Source organism: Canis aureus, chromosome 12 (assembly GCF_053574225.1).
Source record: "Canis aureus isolate CA01 chromosome 12, VMU_Caureus_v.1.0, whole genome shotgun sequence".
NCBI classification, from domain to species: Eukaryota; Metazoa; Chordata; class Mammalia; order Carnivora; family Canidae; genus Canis; species Canis aureus.
The window spans coordinates 34,134,673-34,152,794 of NC_135622.1; the positions used below are offsets into that span (position 1 = coordinate 34,134,673).

The 18,122-nt window shown below is 43.3% G+C and overlaps 1 protein-coding gene across 3 annotated transcripts in view; it reads right to left on the reverse strand.

The window, feature by feature from the left end:
• Positions 1–18,122, reverse strand: part of GALM (galactose mutarotase) — a 110,123-nt gene that overhangs the window by 31,855 nt on the left and 60,146 nt on the right. For 2 of the 3 annotated variants that reach the window (XM_077843559.1, XM_077843558.1), the window contains exons 2-4: positions 17,610–17,868; positions 10,897–11,051; positions 5,559–5,765 (exon numbers count right to left, since the gene is read on the reverse strand). In XM_077843559.1, the coding sequence (XP_077699685.1) occupies positions 5,559–5,765; positions 10,897–11,051; positions 17,610–17,637 (390 nt within the window). In that variant the 5' untranslated portion in view covers positions 17,638–17,868. The remainder of the gene's footprint in view (positions 1–5,558; positions 5,766–10,896; positions 11,052–17,609; positions 17,869–18,122) is intronic. The other variant, XM_077843557.1, reaches the window with a different exon arrangement.

An 18,122-nucleotide genomic window follows, 5' to 3' on the forward strand; every position in this document is an offset into this window, starting at 1 on the left:
AAGATTTATTTGAGAGAGAGAGAGAACACAAGCAGTGAGGAGGGGCAGAGGAAGAGGGAAAGAGAATCCCAAGCAGGCTCCATGTTCAGCATTCAGTGGAGAGCCCCATGTAGGGCTCAATCCCATAACCCTGAGATCATGACCTGAGCCACAATCAAGAGTCAATCATTTAACCGACTGAGCCACTCAGGTGCCCCATGTACTTTTGCTTTTTAACTTCTCTTGCAGAAATATTTTTAGGCATTGACAAACACTTTAGAAATTCCATTTCGGGACACCTGGGTGGCTCAGTTGATTAAGTGTCTGCCTATGGCTCGGGTCATGATCCCAGGGTCCTGGGATTGAGCCCCATGTCAGGCTCCCTGCTTAGCAGGGAGTCTGCTTCTCCCTTTTCCTCTGCCCCTCTCCCAGCTCATACTCTCTCTCTCTCATAAAAAAAATAAAAAAATAAAAATAAAAAAAAGAAGAAAGAAATCCCATTTGACGTACAGCAATGATAAATATGTTCATTTAAATGTAGGTAGTTAAGTCCTCAACATAGCAACTGTACATTTGAAAGAAATTTTCCATGGGTGGCTGAGTGGCTTAGCAGTTAAGGATCTGCCTTGGCTTGGGATGTGATCTCAGGGTCCTGGGATTGAGCCCCAGGTGTGGCTTCCTGTTCAGTGGGGAGTCTGCTTCTTCCTCTCCCTTCTCCCTGCTGCTCCCCCTGTTTGTGCTCTGTGTCAAATAAATAAAATCCTTTAAAAAAAAGTTTTCCAGTGTGAGCCCAGCATGTATTTTCTTTTCTAAATAGAATTATTAGTGTGAAAAGTCAGAGACATCAGTGTTTTGAAAGGCTTTTGGACTTTGACTTATTAGCAGAGGGGTTTCTCACGCTCTCCTCACATGCTAGGCAAACAGAAGAACAAGAGCTGTTGACCTGAAACACAAGAGCTGGATGGCCAACTATCACCAGCAGGCTTGGAGGTAGGGGTATCTCTCTCCTTTCTCTGGCTCAACTCCCATCCAGAGGACCCACCCTGTACCAAATGACAAAAGCCTGGGAGTCAGAACTGGAGTTACTTCCATTAACCATGCAGCCTGTCTTCCCAGGGGGAGTCAAAGACCAGTCAGTAATCAGAAGGCCTGGGGTCTAGTTCTGGTTATCATGGAGTGGCCCCAGGGAAATCACTTAACCTTGACTCTCTTGTCCTTCAGGGTAAAATTGGGCCAATGATGCTCCCATCTTTTCCAGGGTTCTTGTGAAGAACAGTTTAAATTTTTTTTTTATTTATTTATGATAGTCACACAGAGAGAGAGAGAGAGAGAGAGAGAGAGGCAGAGACACAGGCAGAGGGAGAAGCAGGCTCCATGCACCGGGAGCCCGACGTGGGATTCGATCCCGGGTCTCCAGGATCACGCCCTGGGCCAAAGGCAGGCGCCAAACCGCTGCGCCACGCAGGGATCCCTGAAGAACAGTTTAGTAAAGCTGTGTTGTGCTACTTGCAAATTGGAAAAGACACATACAGATTTCTGATAAAAAGGATTATATTTTAATAGTATATTTTCAAGCTTCACAGCAAAAGATGTGTAAGGGCAACCAGGAGAGGGCTTTTGCTTAGTGAATGCTCAAAAATAAGCTAAACTAGTGTGTCTCCACTAGGGATGATTTTGCCAGAGGACAAAATTTGACAATGTTCTGGAGACATTTTTGACTGTCATGACTGGGGGTGGTAATGATACTGGCATCTAGTGGGAAGAGGCCAGCAATTCTGCCAAACACCCTATTAGACGCACCCCTGCAGCAAAGAAATTGCCTGACCCAACGTGTTAGTATGCTCGGGTTGAGAGACTGAGCTAAGCTAAACTGAAAGCTAGGCTGGGTTCTCGAGAAGCAAGCAGAAGGAGGCGGAACCCTGCAGGTTAACCGAAACAGATTCTCTAGTCAGAAAAACTTAGGCCCACATAATCAAATGGAGTTGTCCTGAGGACAAATGCCAGCATTTTAGAGACCTTGAGAATCTATGTGTAAACATGCCAGAAACTGCTTTAATGACACTCCGGGAAGGCTGTTTCTGAAGAACAGCCATGGTCTTGTGTCCTCCCCATGGGTTCATATGGGCAGGGATAGGAGTGGACGGGAGACAAGACCAGGGCAGAGGCCTCTCTTCTGCCCACAGTTTCTACGCTTAGCCACTCGTTTAGCCCCTATTCTGATGTGAGAAGGTTGGTCCAAAATGGAAGGGGTCTACTGCATCCCCTAGAGCAGCTCTAGGCTAGAGTGGTCTCTCCTGCCTGGCTCTCCCTACTCCCATCTCCTCATGCCTCAGGGGTACTGCCAGCACTGAAGAGGCCTCTGCTTCTGAGGGGAGCAGAGAACTAGGAGCTATTTCCTTGGCTCTCTTTCTCTCTTTTTTTTTTAAGATTTTATTATTATCTTTTTATTTGACAGAGAGAGAGAGAGAGAGAGAGAACATAGCAGAGGGAGCAGGAGAGACAGAAGCAGGCTCCCCATCGAGCAGGGAGCCTAATGTGGGACTCAATCGCAGGACCCTGGAATCATGACCTAAGCCAAAGGTAGCTACGTAACCAACTGAGCCACCCAGGTGCCCCTCCTTGGCTCTATCTGCTCAGTGCTCAGTCGAAGGCTGAGTAGTATTCCATTGCATGAATGTATCACAATCTGTTTGTCCATTTCCTTGTTGACAGACTTTTGCTTGTTTCCAGTTTTTTACTATTATGAATAAAGCTGCTTAGGAATTTCCTTCTTCTATTTGCTTTGTAGCTCTAGGGCAGGAAGAAAATGATTCACCAAATAAATTCACAAGTCTGAGAGGTTAGGAAGAAGCTGGGGGGGAAGGAAAGGAACATTTATTAGAGAGCCACTCTCTTAATGGGCACTGGGTCATCAAGCGACACCTACATTCCTTTATTAAAGGGAAGCATGCTTCATTTTATAACTCTTCTGACCTGGAATAATGCGATGATCCACTCTGGTGGAATATTCCTGCTGTATTCATTTCCTTTCTAGGCTGATGAAAACCTGGCAAAAGAATGCGGATCCACCAACAGATCTTGAGGCCCACCTCTGGGTTCAGTGTTTGCTTTGGTTAGCTTTGCTCAGCTGCTACTAGTTCAGGACATTAACCATTTACAGAGCTCACTGTGGCCTGCACGGGGCTTTACAGACCTTTCCGTGCATTGCTACTACCACTGCCTTACTTCAGCTTTCATCACCTCTAGCAGGCTATCGCCAACTCTACAATACTACCCAAAAGCCACAGCAGCTCCTTTACTGGCACCCTCCCTTTTCCCTGGCAGAATGGTGACTTGTTGGTTCATTCTGTGGTAGGCCACATACTCAGGGAAAGGATGGCCCCCCTAATCCCACCGGGTGAATTTTGATTGGCCTAAGCCCATCATGGTGGTCCAAATCCCTTGCTAGTATTGGGTTAGGCAGGGCAGGGACACACTTCTGGCCCATGAAATGTGAGGCAAAGTCTGCTGGGAAGCTTCTGGGAAGACTTCTGTTTAATCTTCAAAATGGAACATTGGAGGAATAGGAATAGGTCCCTTTTTCACTTGCCTCTGGATGTGACTATATGAAAAAGTGATTCCTGGAGCTGTGCCAACGATCTTGTGAAAAGGAGAAGTTGAGCCCTAACATAGAAGCCAAAATACTGAAGAAGCAGAATAGAAAGATGGAAGAACCAGGGTCCTTGCTGACATACCCCATCCCCTAGTCATGCTGGAACCCCACTATGGCTTTTCATCTCCAATTCCCCCAGGCCACTTTCCTACCTCTTAGAATGTTTGTCCAGTTTGGGGTGAGATAAGGAAGGAACATCATCAACAACAACAAAGCCCAAACAACCTGCAACCTATAAACCTTTTTCATTCTTTGAAAAACACAGTTCTCTCCTCCCCCCAGGCCACTGACACTCAGAAGTGATGAGTCAAAATTCGGCCCCAGGTAGAACAAACATATTGCTTATTAAATTTAAAAACCAATAAAGAAGCAACAAGAAATATATAAGATGAAGTCAACTACTTTAAATGATCAAGTTCTGAGCTATTTCCCTGGGGAGGGTTTAAGACACATAATCACACTTTCCTGGGTAGAGCAAGAGATGTTCCAAAGATGCAGAGGCCCCTAGACCCGAGGCCCGGTGAATGACCACCCACTCTTATCAAAATGCCTCAAAGGGCTAATGACCCCCTGCCATCCTCAACCCTGAAGCTAGTGGCTGTGGATTTGAGTTGCACTCACTAAGAGTACACAGAAGGCAGTTAACCTTGATCACCCTTGTGGGTGGGGTCTGTGATCTGTGAGGGTCCTCTTGCCAAGTAAATGGAAAGAGCTTTAGTGAACTGCATTCTCACTTTGTCTCCTTGATTGGAATATATCAGCAGATGTAATACTTAGTGCAATTTCCATTTCTGAATCTATTTCTTTAGAGCACCTACCCCTGCCCCCAATTATAAAATAGGATGTCCTAAGTATACAAAAATGCAGAAAAGAGTGAAAAATCACCATGATCTACTACCTATAAAAAAAAATACTAATATTTTGTTCTATTTCTTCAAGTTTCTTTCTGAACTTACTATAAAAAGTACGGTCTTTATGCACATTATTGCAGAGCCTCTTATGGCTGGGCATGTTTGTTTTGGTTTTGATTTTTGCTTTGTCTTTAAGATCTTAAGGAGGATGGTGGAAGTTTCTGAGGATAAGCAATAGACAAGTTTAGAATCATCTTATTTTTAAAGGGAGAACTTTGGAAATTATATAAGAACCAATTAATTCGTGCTACTTGGAAAGATCCTAGAAAAAAAAGCAGCACATCATCAGCAGACTCCTAAAAGAGTGTAAAAAAGCAAGATATTACTAGCTGGCTGTGAACATCATCTTGTGGTAGGAAATCATGCCAAAGCGATTCAAGTATAGTAGACAATGATGATGAAGAGGAAGTCTACAGAGTTTAGCTAAACTTTCTACTCTGCCTCATGTAACAGCTTCTTCAACAAGCCGAAATATTACCATTAGGAGGGAATAGGATAACGTAGAGGGGTTTACCTGAGGGGTCGGGAGTGTCTCTCCACCACTCTTAGGGTGGGCGGCACAGTGGAGGCACACAAATGTTAGCAGCATGTTGAAAGGGACAGAGCCAAGCCCATTTTTAAAGTCCCAAGGGTGAAAAAAAAAAAATAAATAAATAAAGTCCCAAGGGTGGAAACTGCCTTCACTGGAATTTTTTAGGGGTAGGAGTGGAATGAGGAAACAAATGTAAGCTCATGGTACAGTTAGATGAGAGGGAATTCTTGAATTAGCTAGTTACTTGTCTGAACATGTAGGAAAGAGATCATTCTCTGGGTAATAAATATACTCTTTCTATCTTTCTCTATAACTTCCATTTATTGAGCACCTACTATGAGTGAGCTGCCTTGCTAGACATTTTTCCTCATTGCCAGGGCTGACCCCATTGCAAGAGTAATTCTATCCTGGGTTGGTCTCTCCAGCCACTCCCTAGGCCATTCCACAAAGCACACAGCAGGAGAGCAGAGGCAAGTTCACTTACCTGGCCTGCCAGGTTGAAATAAGAATGGTTGGTCAGATTGACTGGTGTGGTCTGACTGGCCTGTGCTCGGTAGTTGATCTTAAGCTCCCCACCATCCAGCGTGTATGTCACCCAGACTTTCAACTCTCCAGGGTAACCTTCCTCACCATCTGGACTGACCCTTGAGAACTGGACGCCATTTGACAGCACTTCAGGGGTCCAGAGGACCTAGAAAAAAGTGTTTTCAAAGCTTTTCAGTCATTGCAATCTTGAGCTAAATGCCACATTTCAATATTAAAGCTAGCTAATTCTAGGAAGAGAAATGGTTGTATGATCTTTATGATGTTTAAATAATAGCTTAGATATTAGTTGTTCTAAAATTTTGTTTATACAAAAAAGTAGACTTTGAGAGAAAAAATTTTTTCTCTTTACGTATTCATATTCCCTATATTCTTTCTCCCTAAACTTAGATGTATGTGTTTACAATATTTTCTTCCTCCCCTTCTTTAAAAGTTTTTTTTTTTTAATCTTGGTATCTCATTCTGATAAATGTCATATAGCAATATCTGCCAATGGTATTAAAAGATGACCTTAATAAATCAGCCCCTCTTTTCCTGGAAAATACTATTTATGAATATTTATTTTATTTTATTATTTTTTTTTGAATATTTATTTTAAAAAATGCCTCAAGAGTTTCTGTATTCCCTGGGCAGAGTTCCAAACAAATAAGAAGGCACTTGTTCTGTTAGGAAGAGTTCTGCCCACAAGTCAGGAGTCCTGATTTGGGTGCCAGGTTTGTTCTTAGCTCAGTGTGTGATGTCGGGTGGGCATGAGTCCCTGCCACAAAGGGATTGAAAAAATGATCTTGAAGTTTTCTTCTCATTCTAGAAAATATGATTCTAAGGGTGGCAAGAAAAAGAAGGTTCCAGGAGTTTTTTTGCTTTTGGAAATAGGAATCTTGTATTTGCACAGCGGTTCTTCTCACCTTTGCCCTAGAGGCCTCAAGATTACCCACCCATACAGGGGAGGGACAACCAGGATTTACTGGGTGCCCATGATGAGCCAAGACACTTTGTTAGGAACTGCACAGACACTGTCTTATTTGTCTCCAAGCTGACTCATTATAGGCACCATTATCCTCTTTAACGATGAGAGAGCTGAGAGAGCTGGGCTCAGAAAGAATATACTACTTTTCCTAGCTTCTTCCAGCTGGGAAGACAGTGGTCTTATCCTGAGCTTGTTTCCTTATTCTATGCTTTCAGAGAATATACTGCTTGGAAAGCCCGATCCCTTTGGGGAGCCCTGGGGTTCACTAATCAAGAGGTCTTTACTGACATGAGACCTCTATTTGTTTGGTGCTCACCAGTCACTGACCTGGTGCTTTACATAAATCATTTTATAAGGTAAGGATTTGGTTGAACCAAACAAAATGATTGTCTTTGTAGGTCAAAAGAATTGAACACTGGCAATTTCAAATGGCTCCAACTAATACTATGACCCCATTTTACAAGATGAGCAAACTGAATTCAGTGGTGTTACTTTGCCCACTTCCACCTCCCATATTCCAGGGTAGTTGAGTAGAACCTTTCCATACTTCATGCTCATTGTTTAAAACTCTTTTTTTAAAAAAAAATTTATTTATTTATTTTACAGAGAGAGAGAGTGTACATGCAATGGGGAGGGGCAGAGGAAGAGGGAGAGAGACAGTGTTTTTTGTTTGTTTGTTTGTTTTTTGAGGGAGAGAATCTTAAGCAGACTCTGACCTGAGCATGGAGCTGGACAAGGGGCTTGATCTCACAGCTCTGATATCATGACCTGAGCTGAAACCAAGAGTCAGATGCCTAACCCATTGTGCTACCCAGGTGCCCCATGCCTATTGTTTAAAGGGGAGGAAATCTTGTTTAAAGTCATACACGGGGGCACCTGGGTGGCTCAGTGGTTGAGTGTCTGCTTCCGGCTCAGGTCGTGATCCTGGGGTCGTGGGACTGAGTCCCGCATCAGGCTCCCCATTGGGAGCTAGCTTCTCCTTCTGCCTATGTCTCTACCTCTCTCTCGCTCTGTGTCTCTCATGAATGAATAAATAAAATATTTTTTTAAAGTCACACATGTCATTAGGGACAGAACTAAGATTCAAGCTCATGCAGGTAGTCTACACCATTTCACATCTTCATTTCAGTGAATGTTTTGTTTGAATCTCCTTTTTTCAACGGAAGAGTTGAGGCCGGGGATCCCTGGGTGGCGCAGCGGTTTGGCGCCTGCCTTTGGCCCAGGGCCTGATCCTGAGGACCCAGGATCGAATCCCACGTCGGGCTCCCGGTGCATGGAGCCTGCTTCTCCCTCTGCCTGTGTCTCTGCCTCTCTCCCTCTCTCTGTGTGACTATCATAAATAATAAATAAAAAATTATAAAAAAAAAAAAAAAAGAGTTGAGGCCGAACACTGTCATTCCAAATAGACTTGAAAGATAATAATTGCTGTGGGCTATAAGAATGGCTTTTGAGCCCAGGTTCTGCCCACCTGCTTCTAGTGTGGCCTGGATCTCTCTTACTGATGTTGAGAGATCCCACATTTACCAGGAAGGGAAGCCCAGCAGGAGCGGAGGCCTCTGCCTTTACCTATGGTGAGAGCAGCTGGTATCTGAAACAAATTCACTGACCTTAGTAAAAAATTAATTTTACACCCTAGTTATCTCCTAGAAATGCTGAACTTTCAAGATACTTAAAATACAAAGCCAGTTATATGCATGATTAAAAAAAGAAAAAAAATCCCCCAAATGGAAAATTTTAAGAATAAAGTACTTGAAATAAAATGTTCTTAACTTGCTACCTAGTTTTTGTCCTTCAGAGAAAGAACACAGTGGAAAGTTTTTTTGTGTAAACCGTCATTATCAGATAAGTATAATTATGTGGAAAACCATTCCTATTCATGCGAGAATATCCCTGACCCTATAGTTTCAAAATTTCCTGAAAATTTTCACATTTGCATCTCTAGGCTTACTTATGTACCATTTCTAACCCTGTTAGGTTATTCAAATTTCATCTTTTAAAAAAAAATGTGTTGCTATAAATAGAAAAAGACATATCTACAAAGCAGCTATTATTCAGTAACTGTTGAGATGAAATACAACTTGAAACAAAGTTCACCTGATACTGCTCATGTTTCTGTACAAAAGTTTACAGTTCAAAAGCTTTCAATATCTTCAGGATAAATTCCAAGTCTTTCCCCACCCTCTCTGGGCTTCTGCACAGCCATCTTTTCCAGTACCTACTTCCTAAATGAAATGCTATTTTTTCTTCAAAGGATTTTCTTCAAATCCTACCTCCCCAGTTGCCATGAATTTGTCCACACCCAGTTTCTATAACACACTACTGACATCCATATTATGGGGCTTGTTGCCTATAGCAGCTATTTATCTAAGGGTCTGGCTCCTTCACTATACTGGAGTCTCAGAAATCCCCACCATATCGTGCTCCCTGGTTCACAGAAGGGAATCAGTAGGCACGGTGCTCTGAAGGATGTGTATACTATCTTGCTGTGTTTTTACCGGGGACACATGTGAAGCAATATCACAGAAAATACTACAGTGGAATAGAGGGAAGAGGAACAAGCCAGAACAGGTGTTGTTCTGAGGCTTGTCTGAAGATCCCTGTCAGAACACAGCTGGGCCTAACCTCCTCTGGTTGGGTTTTGCCCATGCACCTGCCATATTTCAGAGACCCTCTGCCCTGGGACTGCCAGGACAGGATCCCTGTCAGAACACAGCTGGGCCTAACCTCCTCTGGTTGGGTTTTGCCCATGCACCTGCCATATTTCAGAGACCCTCTGCCCTGGGACTGCCAGGACAGGGGCTACCCCTTGCCTTCATGCCTTCCTGGTATGAGGAGTCCCATCATGGAGGAATGGGGAACAGAGGGGCAGTATGGTTCTAGGCCACAGACAGGAAGTTGCTGACAGAGTGACCAACTTCCTTCAAAGGGACAGGTGGCAGTAAGAGGCAGAAAAGAAGAAATGGTGATCTTTAGCTGCCATACATGTTACGGTATTTTCTGGTTCTTCTTTAGGGAATAAACTGGGTGGTATAATTTAAAGGAGAGTTAGTGGGCAGCCCGGGTGGCTCAGTGGTTTAGCACTGCCTTTGGCCCAGGGCCTGATCCTGGAGATCCAGGATCAAGTCCCATGTCAGGCTCCCTGCATGGAGCCTGCTTCTCCCTCTGCCTGTGTCTCTGCCTCTCTCTTTCTCTCTCTCATGAATAAATAAATAAAATATTTTTAAAAATAAAATAAAATAAAATAAAATAAAGGAGAGTTAGTTACCAAAATTGTTTCCCTGAAATTAGACTAGTAAGAGAGTTGCTGGGTGTTAACCCTCAGACTCCCAGTTAGGAAGCATGCCAGGCATTTCTACCTCAGGGAGAAGCTATCTGATCAATTTGCTGTCCTAACCTTGTTTTTCCAGGAATTCACTTGGGGAATGGGAGTTTTAATGTGGAAAGGGGTCATTGGGGAAGAATCTGAGGTAATTTTGAGGCATGAGGCACTTCAGTGGAAGGCTAGGCCTGGATGTGGCACACACTGCCACATGGAGAGGGGGCTTAATGAGTTTCAGGGGTGTGTGTTGGACCGGGGGTGCCTATAGAGGCCATGGATGACACCAGCAGGTATAGTGTAGAAATGGGGGCGGGGGGGATCCCTGGGTGACTCAGTGGTTTGCCGCCTGCCTTCGGCCCAGGCCGTGATCCTGGAGACCCGGGATTGAGTCCCAAGTTGGGCTGCCTGCATGGAGCCTGCTTCTCCCTCTGCCTGTGTCTCTGCCTCTCTCTCTCTCTCTCTCTGCGTGTTGTGTGTGTGTGTGTGTCTCTCATGAATAAATAAATAAAATCTTTAAAAAAAAAAAAAAAAGAAAGAAAGAAATGAGGGCTGCAGGCCGGACAGCCCAACCTAGGAGGTACATGGCCTTTCAGACCCTCAGATACCTCATTTGGTGATAACACAGGGCTCTAGTAAGCATAAGAGAGAATCCATGCAGATGCCTTGTACAGTTTTCTGTTGTGCCTAAGGTCCACTGGACTTCCTGATGCCGACACTAGGAGAAAGTCATTCCCCAACTTTCCCCAGTCAAGGGCTATCGCCCTTTCACTCATGGCTCCCCTGCCTGTTACCATCAGAGGAGCTACAGAAGGATGAGTCCCGGACCAGGGAGTGCATCTGCTCCCTCCAACAACTGGAGCAGCCTCTTTCCTGTATCACCTCACCATGCATTTGCTATAGGGCCTGGGAGTGAGCCTGGCAAATAGATGGTGTGTTTGAAGGTACTCCGTGAGGGGTACTAGGTGAGGATTCTGTCCAGGGCCCCTGACTCACCTTGTCAAACCCTCGGATTCCTCCATGCAGACTGTTGGGCCCATTGTTAATGGCCAGCTTGTACTCCTTCCCGTCCAATGTGAATGTCCCTTTGGCAATTCGGTTCGCCACCCTGCCAACCACTGCTCCAAAGTAGGGCTGCTTTTGGAGGTAGCCTGCAGGACATGAGATAAAAGTGTTTTTTAAAACTTCAAACCGGGGACGCCTGGGTGGCTCAGTGGTTAAGCGTCTGCCTTCCGCCCAGGGCATGATCCTGGAGATCTGGGACTGAGTCCTGCGTCAGGCTCCCTGCATGGAGCCTGCTTCTCCCTCTGCTTGTGTCTCTGCCTCTCTGTGTCTCTCATGAATAAATAAATAAAATCTCTAAAAACAAAAAAGCCTTCAAACCAGGGGCATCCATCTGGGTGGCTCAGTGGTTGAGAATCTGCCTTTGGCTCAGGGCATGATCCTGGGGTTTGGGGATCGAGTCCCACATGGGGGTCCCCACAGGGAGCATGCTTCTCACTCTGCCTATGTCTCTGCCTCTCTCATGAATAAATAAATACAACCTTTAAATAAAATAAAGTAAAATAAAACTTCAAACCAAAGGTCAGGCTCACAGTACTGCACACCACTTTCTCCTGAGAGAAGCTGAAAGTAATAACAACTTGGACATATTTAAGTCCTCAGGGAAGCACAGAAAAAATGGTGTTCTTTACACACAATGTTTTCTCTTTCCTAAAGTAATGCCTGTTCTTTATAAACAATTTAAAAGAACTTTATCAAGCACAAAGAAGACATTTTTTTTTAAAGATTTATTTAGGGATCCCTGGGTGGCGCAGCAGTTTAGCGCCTGCCTTTGGCCCAGGGCGTGATCCTGGAGACCCGGGATCGAATCCCACGTCGGGCTCCCGGTGCATGGAGCCTGCTTCTCCCTCTGCCTATGTCTCTGCCTCTCTCTCTCTCTGTGTGTGACTATCATAAATAAATAAAAATTAAAAAATTTAAAAAAAATAAATAAAAAATAAAGATTTATTTATTTGAGGCGGGGGGAAGGCAGAGGGAGAGAGAGTCTTAAGCAGACTCTGTGCTAAGCACAGAGCCCCACTTGGGGCTCGATCTCACAACCCATGAGGTCATGACCAAGCCAAAACCAAAAGGCAAATGTGCAACCAACTGAGCCACCCAGGTGCCCCAAGAAACTTAAATCATCCTAACCTCATCACTAGAGAGAACTACTGTTAATATTCTTATGTATATGCTCCTGTCTTTTAGTACATGCAGACATGTGCTTTTCTTCATTTTATAAAAATGGAGTCTTAGTTTACATGCTGCTTTGTAATCCGCTCGTTTCTAGGCCAATCTCCTAGGTTATATTTTTGTATTGTCTTGACAAGAATTCTTCTTTCTTTCTTAATTTTTAAAAAAATAATACAAGGCACCTGGGTGGCTCAGTGGTTGAGCGTCTGCCTTTGGCTCAGGGTGTGATCCCAGGGTCCTGGGATTGAGTCTCACATCAGGCTCCCCACAGGGAGCCTGCTTCTCTCTCTCCCTGTCTCCATGTGTCTCTCATGAATAAATAAACAAAATATTTTTTAATGAAAAATAAAAATAAATTATACAATCATTTCATGAAACTATCCTTTATTTTTTAAAAAAGATTTTATTTTATTTATTTATTCATGAGAGACAGAGAGAGAGAGGCAGAGACACAGGCAGAGGGAGAAGCAGGCTCCTTGTGGGAAGCCTGATGTGGGACTCGATCCCAGGACTCTAGTATCACGCCCTGAGCCAAAGGCAAATGCTCAACTGCTGAGCCACCCAGGTGTCCCATGAATCTATCCTTTAAAAAGCATTAAACAAATATATAGAGTGGGTTTGTCAGAGGAAATACAGCACCTGGTTGAATCTGAACATCAGATAAACAATAATTTTTTAGTATAAGTACACCCACATTATTATTATACATGAGACATAGTTGACACTTAAAAACCATTTGCTGGGGCACCTGGCTGGCTTAGTCAGAAGAGCCTGTGACTCTTCACCTTGGGGGCTGTGAGTTTAAGCCCCATGTTGGGTGTAGAGATAAATTAATGAATAAAAACTTAAAAAAAAATTTTTTTAAACCCTCATTTGTTATCTCAAATTCATACTTAAGATAAAAATAAAAATATAGGACACCTGTATTTTCACTCACTAAATCAGGCAAACTTAAGAAAGAGTAAAATAGAAAGAGGCACCTGAGTGCCTCAGTTGGATAGGCATCCAACTCTTGATTTCGGCTTAGGTCATGATCTCGGGGTTGTGGGATACAGCCCCACATTAGGCTCCATGCTCACAGAGGAGTCTGCTTGAGATTCTTTCTCTCCCTCTACTCCCCCTTCCCCACTCTGGCTCTCTCTCTCTTTATCTTACATAAATAAATAAATAAATAAATAAATAAATAAATAAATAAATAATTTTTTTAAGGAAAGAGTAAAATGTGGGGATGCCTGGTTGGCTCAGTGGTTGAGCATCTGCCTTTAGCCCAGGGTGTGATCCCGGAGTCCCAGGATCGAGTCCCACATCGGGCTCGCTGTATGGAGCCTGCTTCTCTCTCTGCCTGTGTCTGTGCCTCTCTCTCTCTCTGTGTCTCTCATGAATACATAAAAATAAAACTCTTAAAAAAAAAAGAGTAAAATGTGAAAGTCCCTCTTTTATGCTTTAACTCTTCTTTTTCCCAGTGACAACCACAGCTAACGGTTTGGCATATACACTTCCATTTTTGTTTGTTTGTTTAATTAACTACAGAGAAGCACATACAAATACCCAAATGCAATATTTATATAAAGAGAATTGTACTATGCACATCATTTTGCAACTTCCCATTTATCAAATGCCTTAAGATCTATCCAAGTGACTACATATCCATCTACCATATTCCTTTTGATGGCAACATGGCATATTGATGAGCAAAACTGTTGTTGGGCTTTTTAGGGGGCTATAAAAAGCAATGTGCTTGAGTCCTTTTACTTATAAGTTGTGCATGGGCATGTTACATAGATCTTTCCTTCTCTAAGTACCTCTACCATATGATTGCAATGGTAGAGACTAAGGTTTGGAGATAGATTCTATATCCATCCCATCTATGTGGATCAGAAGAGTACACAATTCAAGCATATAAATTATTTTTACCATGGCTGGAGGGGCTCTCAGGATACAGACCCTGGACCATTGGGCCAGTTACAGGTCATAGGTTTCCATTACTCAACCTTGGGCATAAGTAAAACATCAATCATTCTTTGCCAGATCTTTCCTGATTCACTCCGTTGCTAACCTGCAGGTCCTCAGAGTCCTGCCCATGGACTATCATAATAGCTGCCACTGAGTTCTTCCTAAGGCTCAGCTGCTTTCAAAGTGCTCTACATTTGACTAATTTCGCCTTCTGGATAGTTATGAGGTAGACAAAATTATTACTCTCATTTTATAAATATGGAAACTAAGGATAGACAGGTGAAGTAATTTGCCCCCACATACAACTAGTTATCAGAAGGGAGGTGGGAGTTGGTGGAGAGGTCAGTGTGGCCTAGGAGAAGAGATGGTTGTAAGTTCAATTCACCAGAAAGCCTTGTGCTTTTCAAATAATGTGATGCGTAAGAACAAGTACTCAGGAGCCAGACTGTTTAAATCCACATTCTTCTCATAACTAATTGTATTTCAGAAACCAATGCTGCCAACTGTCTCCAAAAAACTCCTTAGAACAAATGGATTTTATACTATCTTCATATGTTTACTAAGCTTTTATATCAAATCAGAATTATAAAAAGTGACAATCCTCAAATTCTGAACAGGACATGACTAAACAGCTTGTTTTGAAGTGCAGAAAATAGTGTTTTCCATGTAAAAAGGACAAAGTTTTCCAGGTCAATCCACAAATGATGATTTAATCAAGCCAATTGCCCATGTCAGGTAAAGAGCAAAGGAATAGTCTGTCCCTTTTCCTGGGCAAAGGACTGGCCAGAATGTATTAACGGATCTCTCCACTCCTCTAGCATCCCACAGACCCCAGCTGGGCAGTCCACCTCATACAGCCCAAACCAGCCAAAGTGCCCTGAAGTTGAAATAAAATTGCCTTCCAATCCCAGTCTAAGCTTCTCCAAACTGAATGACTTTCCTTTGGCTTTGGGAGAGAAACAAACACTACTTTAATTGACAAGCACTTTAATCGTCCCCAATATTTTCTCTATTTTCAAATGGCTGCTGGTTGTCCACATGGATCTTCACATCCCCTCCCCCCTTTTTAAAGATTTTATTTATTATTTATGAGACACAGAGCGAGAGGCAGAGACACAGGCAGAGGGAGAAGCAGGTTCTGTGTGGGGAGCCCGATGCGGACTCAATCCCAGGACCCTGGGATCAGGACTGAGCCAAAGGCAGCCACTCAACCACTGAACCACCCAGGTACCCCTCTTCCTGCCCTTTATTCAGTGTTAAGCAAGCGATGTAAAAGGTTCAAGTAGTGTGAGGGGAAGATATTTGGGGGCAGGGGAAGGAAAGGAGATAAAAATTATTGATGGCTCACTACGGACAGACACTATTGCAACCGGAAACACATTTCCTCATCATTACCCATTAGTTAAGGTGAGGAAATAAGTCTAGGGAGGTGAAATAACATGCTTGGGTCCCACAGCTTTAAGGGACAAAGTGGAGATTTAAATCAGGAATCCCCAGTGCTCCTACAAGGGCACTCTTGGGCATGTGGAGTACCACACCACAGCCTCTAAACCCGTCCCATTTCCTCCACCCCCTATGAACTGTGGTTTTCTAAAAGCACGAAGTCTGTTTTTTCTACTTTTTCCATAATGGCTCTCATGGCAGTTAATAGCTGGGTATTTGGTGGTAACTGGGGGGGAAGGCAAGGGGGCAGAACAGGCACTGATTGTGTGGGTAGGCTGTTTATACCTGTGGCTTATAGGCATATAGTCTCATCACAGGTTTTGAAAGAAGTCATAATGACTGTGGGTGGGACCCGAAGATGAAAAGCACTTTAAATATTTTAAGTACAAAAAAATGGCAGAAAAATTCATAGGAGGCATTACTAATTTTTCCAGGCTATAACTAAAAGATCATATGATTTACCTCTTTAGAATTCTACAGAAGAAAGATCTAATTTTCCCAGGGAGAAATTGAGCCATTCTGACCTCCGGTCATGGCCATGATCCAAACAGTTTATATAATCTATCTGGGAAACTGGAGAGAGTTCACATCGAACCTGGCAGTTACAAAAGGACCCTGTCTCATGGAATTACCCATGCTTAGCTCCTTCCTGTGGTTCAAAACGTTTCAGGGAAATAGTAATGTCAAGATAACCCCCTATTGTCATATTCTGTTATGTGTTAGAGCTTTAAATGATTTACCTCAGTTTTGTTTATATAATACTTACATATTCAGATATTCAAAATGAATCAACAGTGAAAATTAAGCCTCCTTCTAACAATCACTGTTAGCAATTTCTCTCTCTTTTTTAAGATTTTATTTTATTTTTTAAGCAATCTCTACACCCATTGTGGGGCTCAAACTCACAACCCTGGGATGGAGAGTCGTTTGCTCCACCAACCAAGCAGGTGCCCCACTTTTGCCAGTTTCTTAACATGGGTTTTAATACACAAAAATTGGTCAAAATAGTAGCAGAGCGCCATTTCACACTATTCTAACCGAGCCAAGTATGCTTCCTGTTATGACATATACGAAGTCTTCTTTTATCTTCAGCAATACTGAAAGAATCTACAAAAAAACTGAAAGACAGGGCTGTAAAAAGGGAACAAAGGGCCACTTGCATTAACCACGAAGATGGGTACACATATTAGAAAGCATTACTTGATATTGTGAGGGCTTTTTTCCAACCTCTCCTCTTCTGCAAATAGCTTGCTTTCCTTTTAAAATCAGTAATTCAATTATCTAGGGGCGCCTGGGTGGCTCTGTCGGTTGTGTCTGCCTTTGGCGCAGGTCATGATCCCTGGGTCCTGAGACTAAGTCCTGTGTCTGGCTCCCTGCTCCCTGCTCAGCGGGAGAGCCTGCTTCTCCCTCTCCCTCTGCCTGCGGCTCCCCCTGTTTGTGTTCACACGCTCTCTCTCTGTCAAATAAATAAATAAAATATATATTTTTAAAAAGCCTTAAAGGGACGCCTGGGTGGCTCAGTGGTTGAGTGTCTGCCTCTGGCTCAGGGCATGATACCAGCATTCTAGGATCAAGTCCCACATCAGGCTCCCTGAAGCGAGCCTGTTTCTCCCTCTGCCTCTGTCTCTCATGAATGAATAAATAAAATCTCTTAAAAAGTTAAAAAAATTGAAAAGCCTTAAAAAATAATTCAATTATCTAAATTATGGCATAGGAATGAGGATGTCTATCTTGACCCAATAACCAAAATATGTTAGACATTTTGATTCAAGCTTTCAGGAATGAGGATGTCTGTCTCGACTCAGCACCCAGAATATTTTAGACACTTTGATTCAACCTTTTTTGTGAAGCCTAATAAGAAAATGCTATTTAACGTTCTCAAGACATGTTACTAACATGGAGGGCAATACAGCACAAGCTAGATCACTGTAATCCAAGGGGATCTATTTGTTTTCTCCCTTTTAAGAACCTGTGGGGATAGTACTTTCTTCACTTAGACTCCTGCAGAAGTCACAGACTCCTAGGGATGGCTCCACTGTATGGATGCCCCCTCAAAAAATTGACACTTCCATGCTTACAAAGACACTGCTGTTTCCCAGGTGTCATGTCATGGCACGTGGTTCATTAGAAGTCCACAAAGACGCCTTGTCTTATAAGATCCGTGTGACTCTTGGGACGCCTGGGTGGCTCAGCGGTTTAGCGCCTGCCTTCAATGCAGGGCGTGATCCTGGAGTCCCGGGATCCGGTCCCACATCGGACTCCTTGCATGAAGCCTGCTTTTCCCTCTGGCTGTGTCTCTGCCTCTCTCATTCTGTGTCTCTCATGAATAAATAAAATCTTAAAAAAAAAAAAAAAAGATCCGTGTGACTCTTCTATTGGAATTAAAAGTGGTAAGGAGTGAGGGTAGGTGAATGTGTGTGTGTGTAGAGGTGCAGAGGGAGGGCGTTTATCTCCTGAGCAGTGATAAGGCAGAGATGGAAGAGGCGATAAAATTCAAAAAAAAAAAAAAAAAAAAAGCAGATGCTGACAGCTTAGCATCTCCAATGCTTTGCTGGCTCAGAATTCTAGGCACTATGTCCAATTTTTCGACC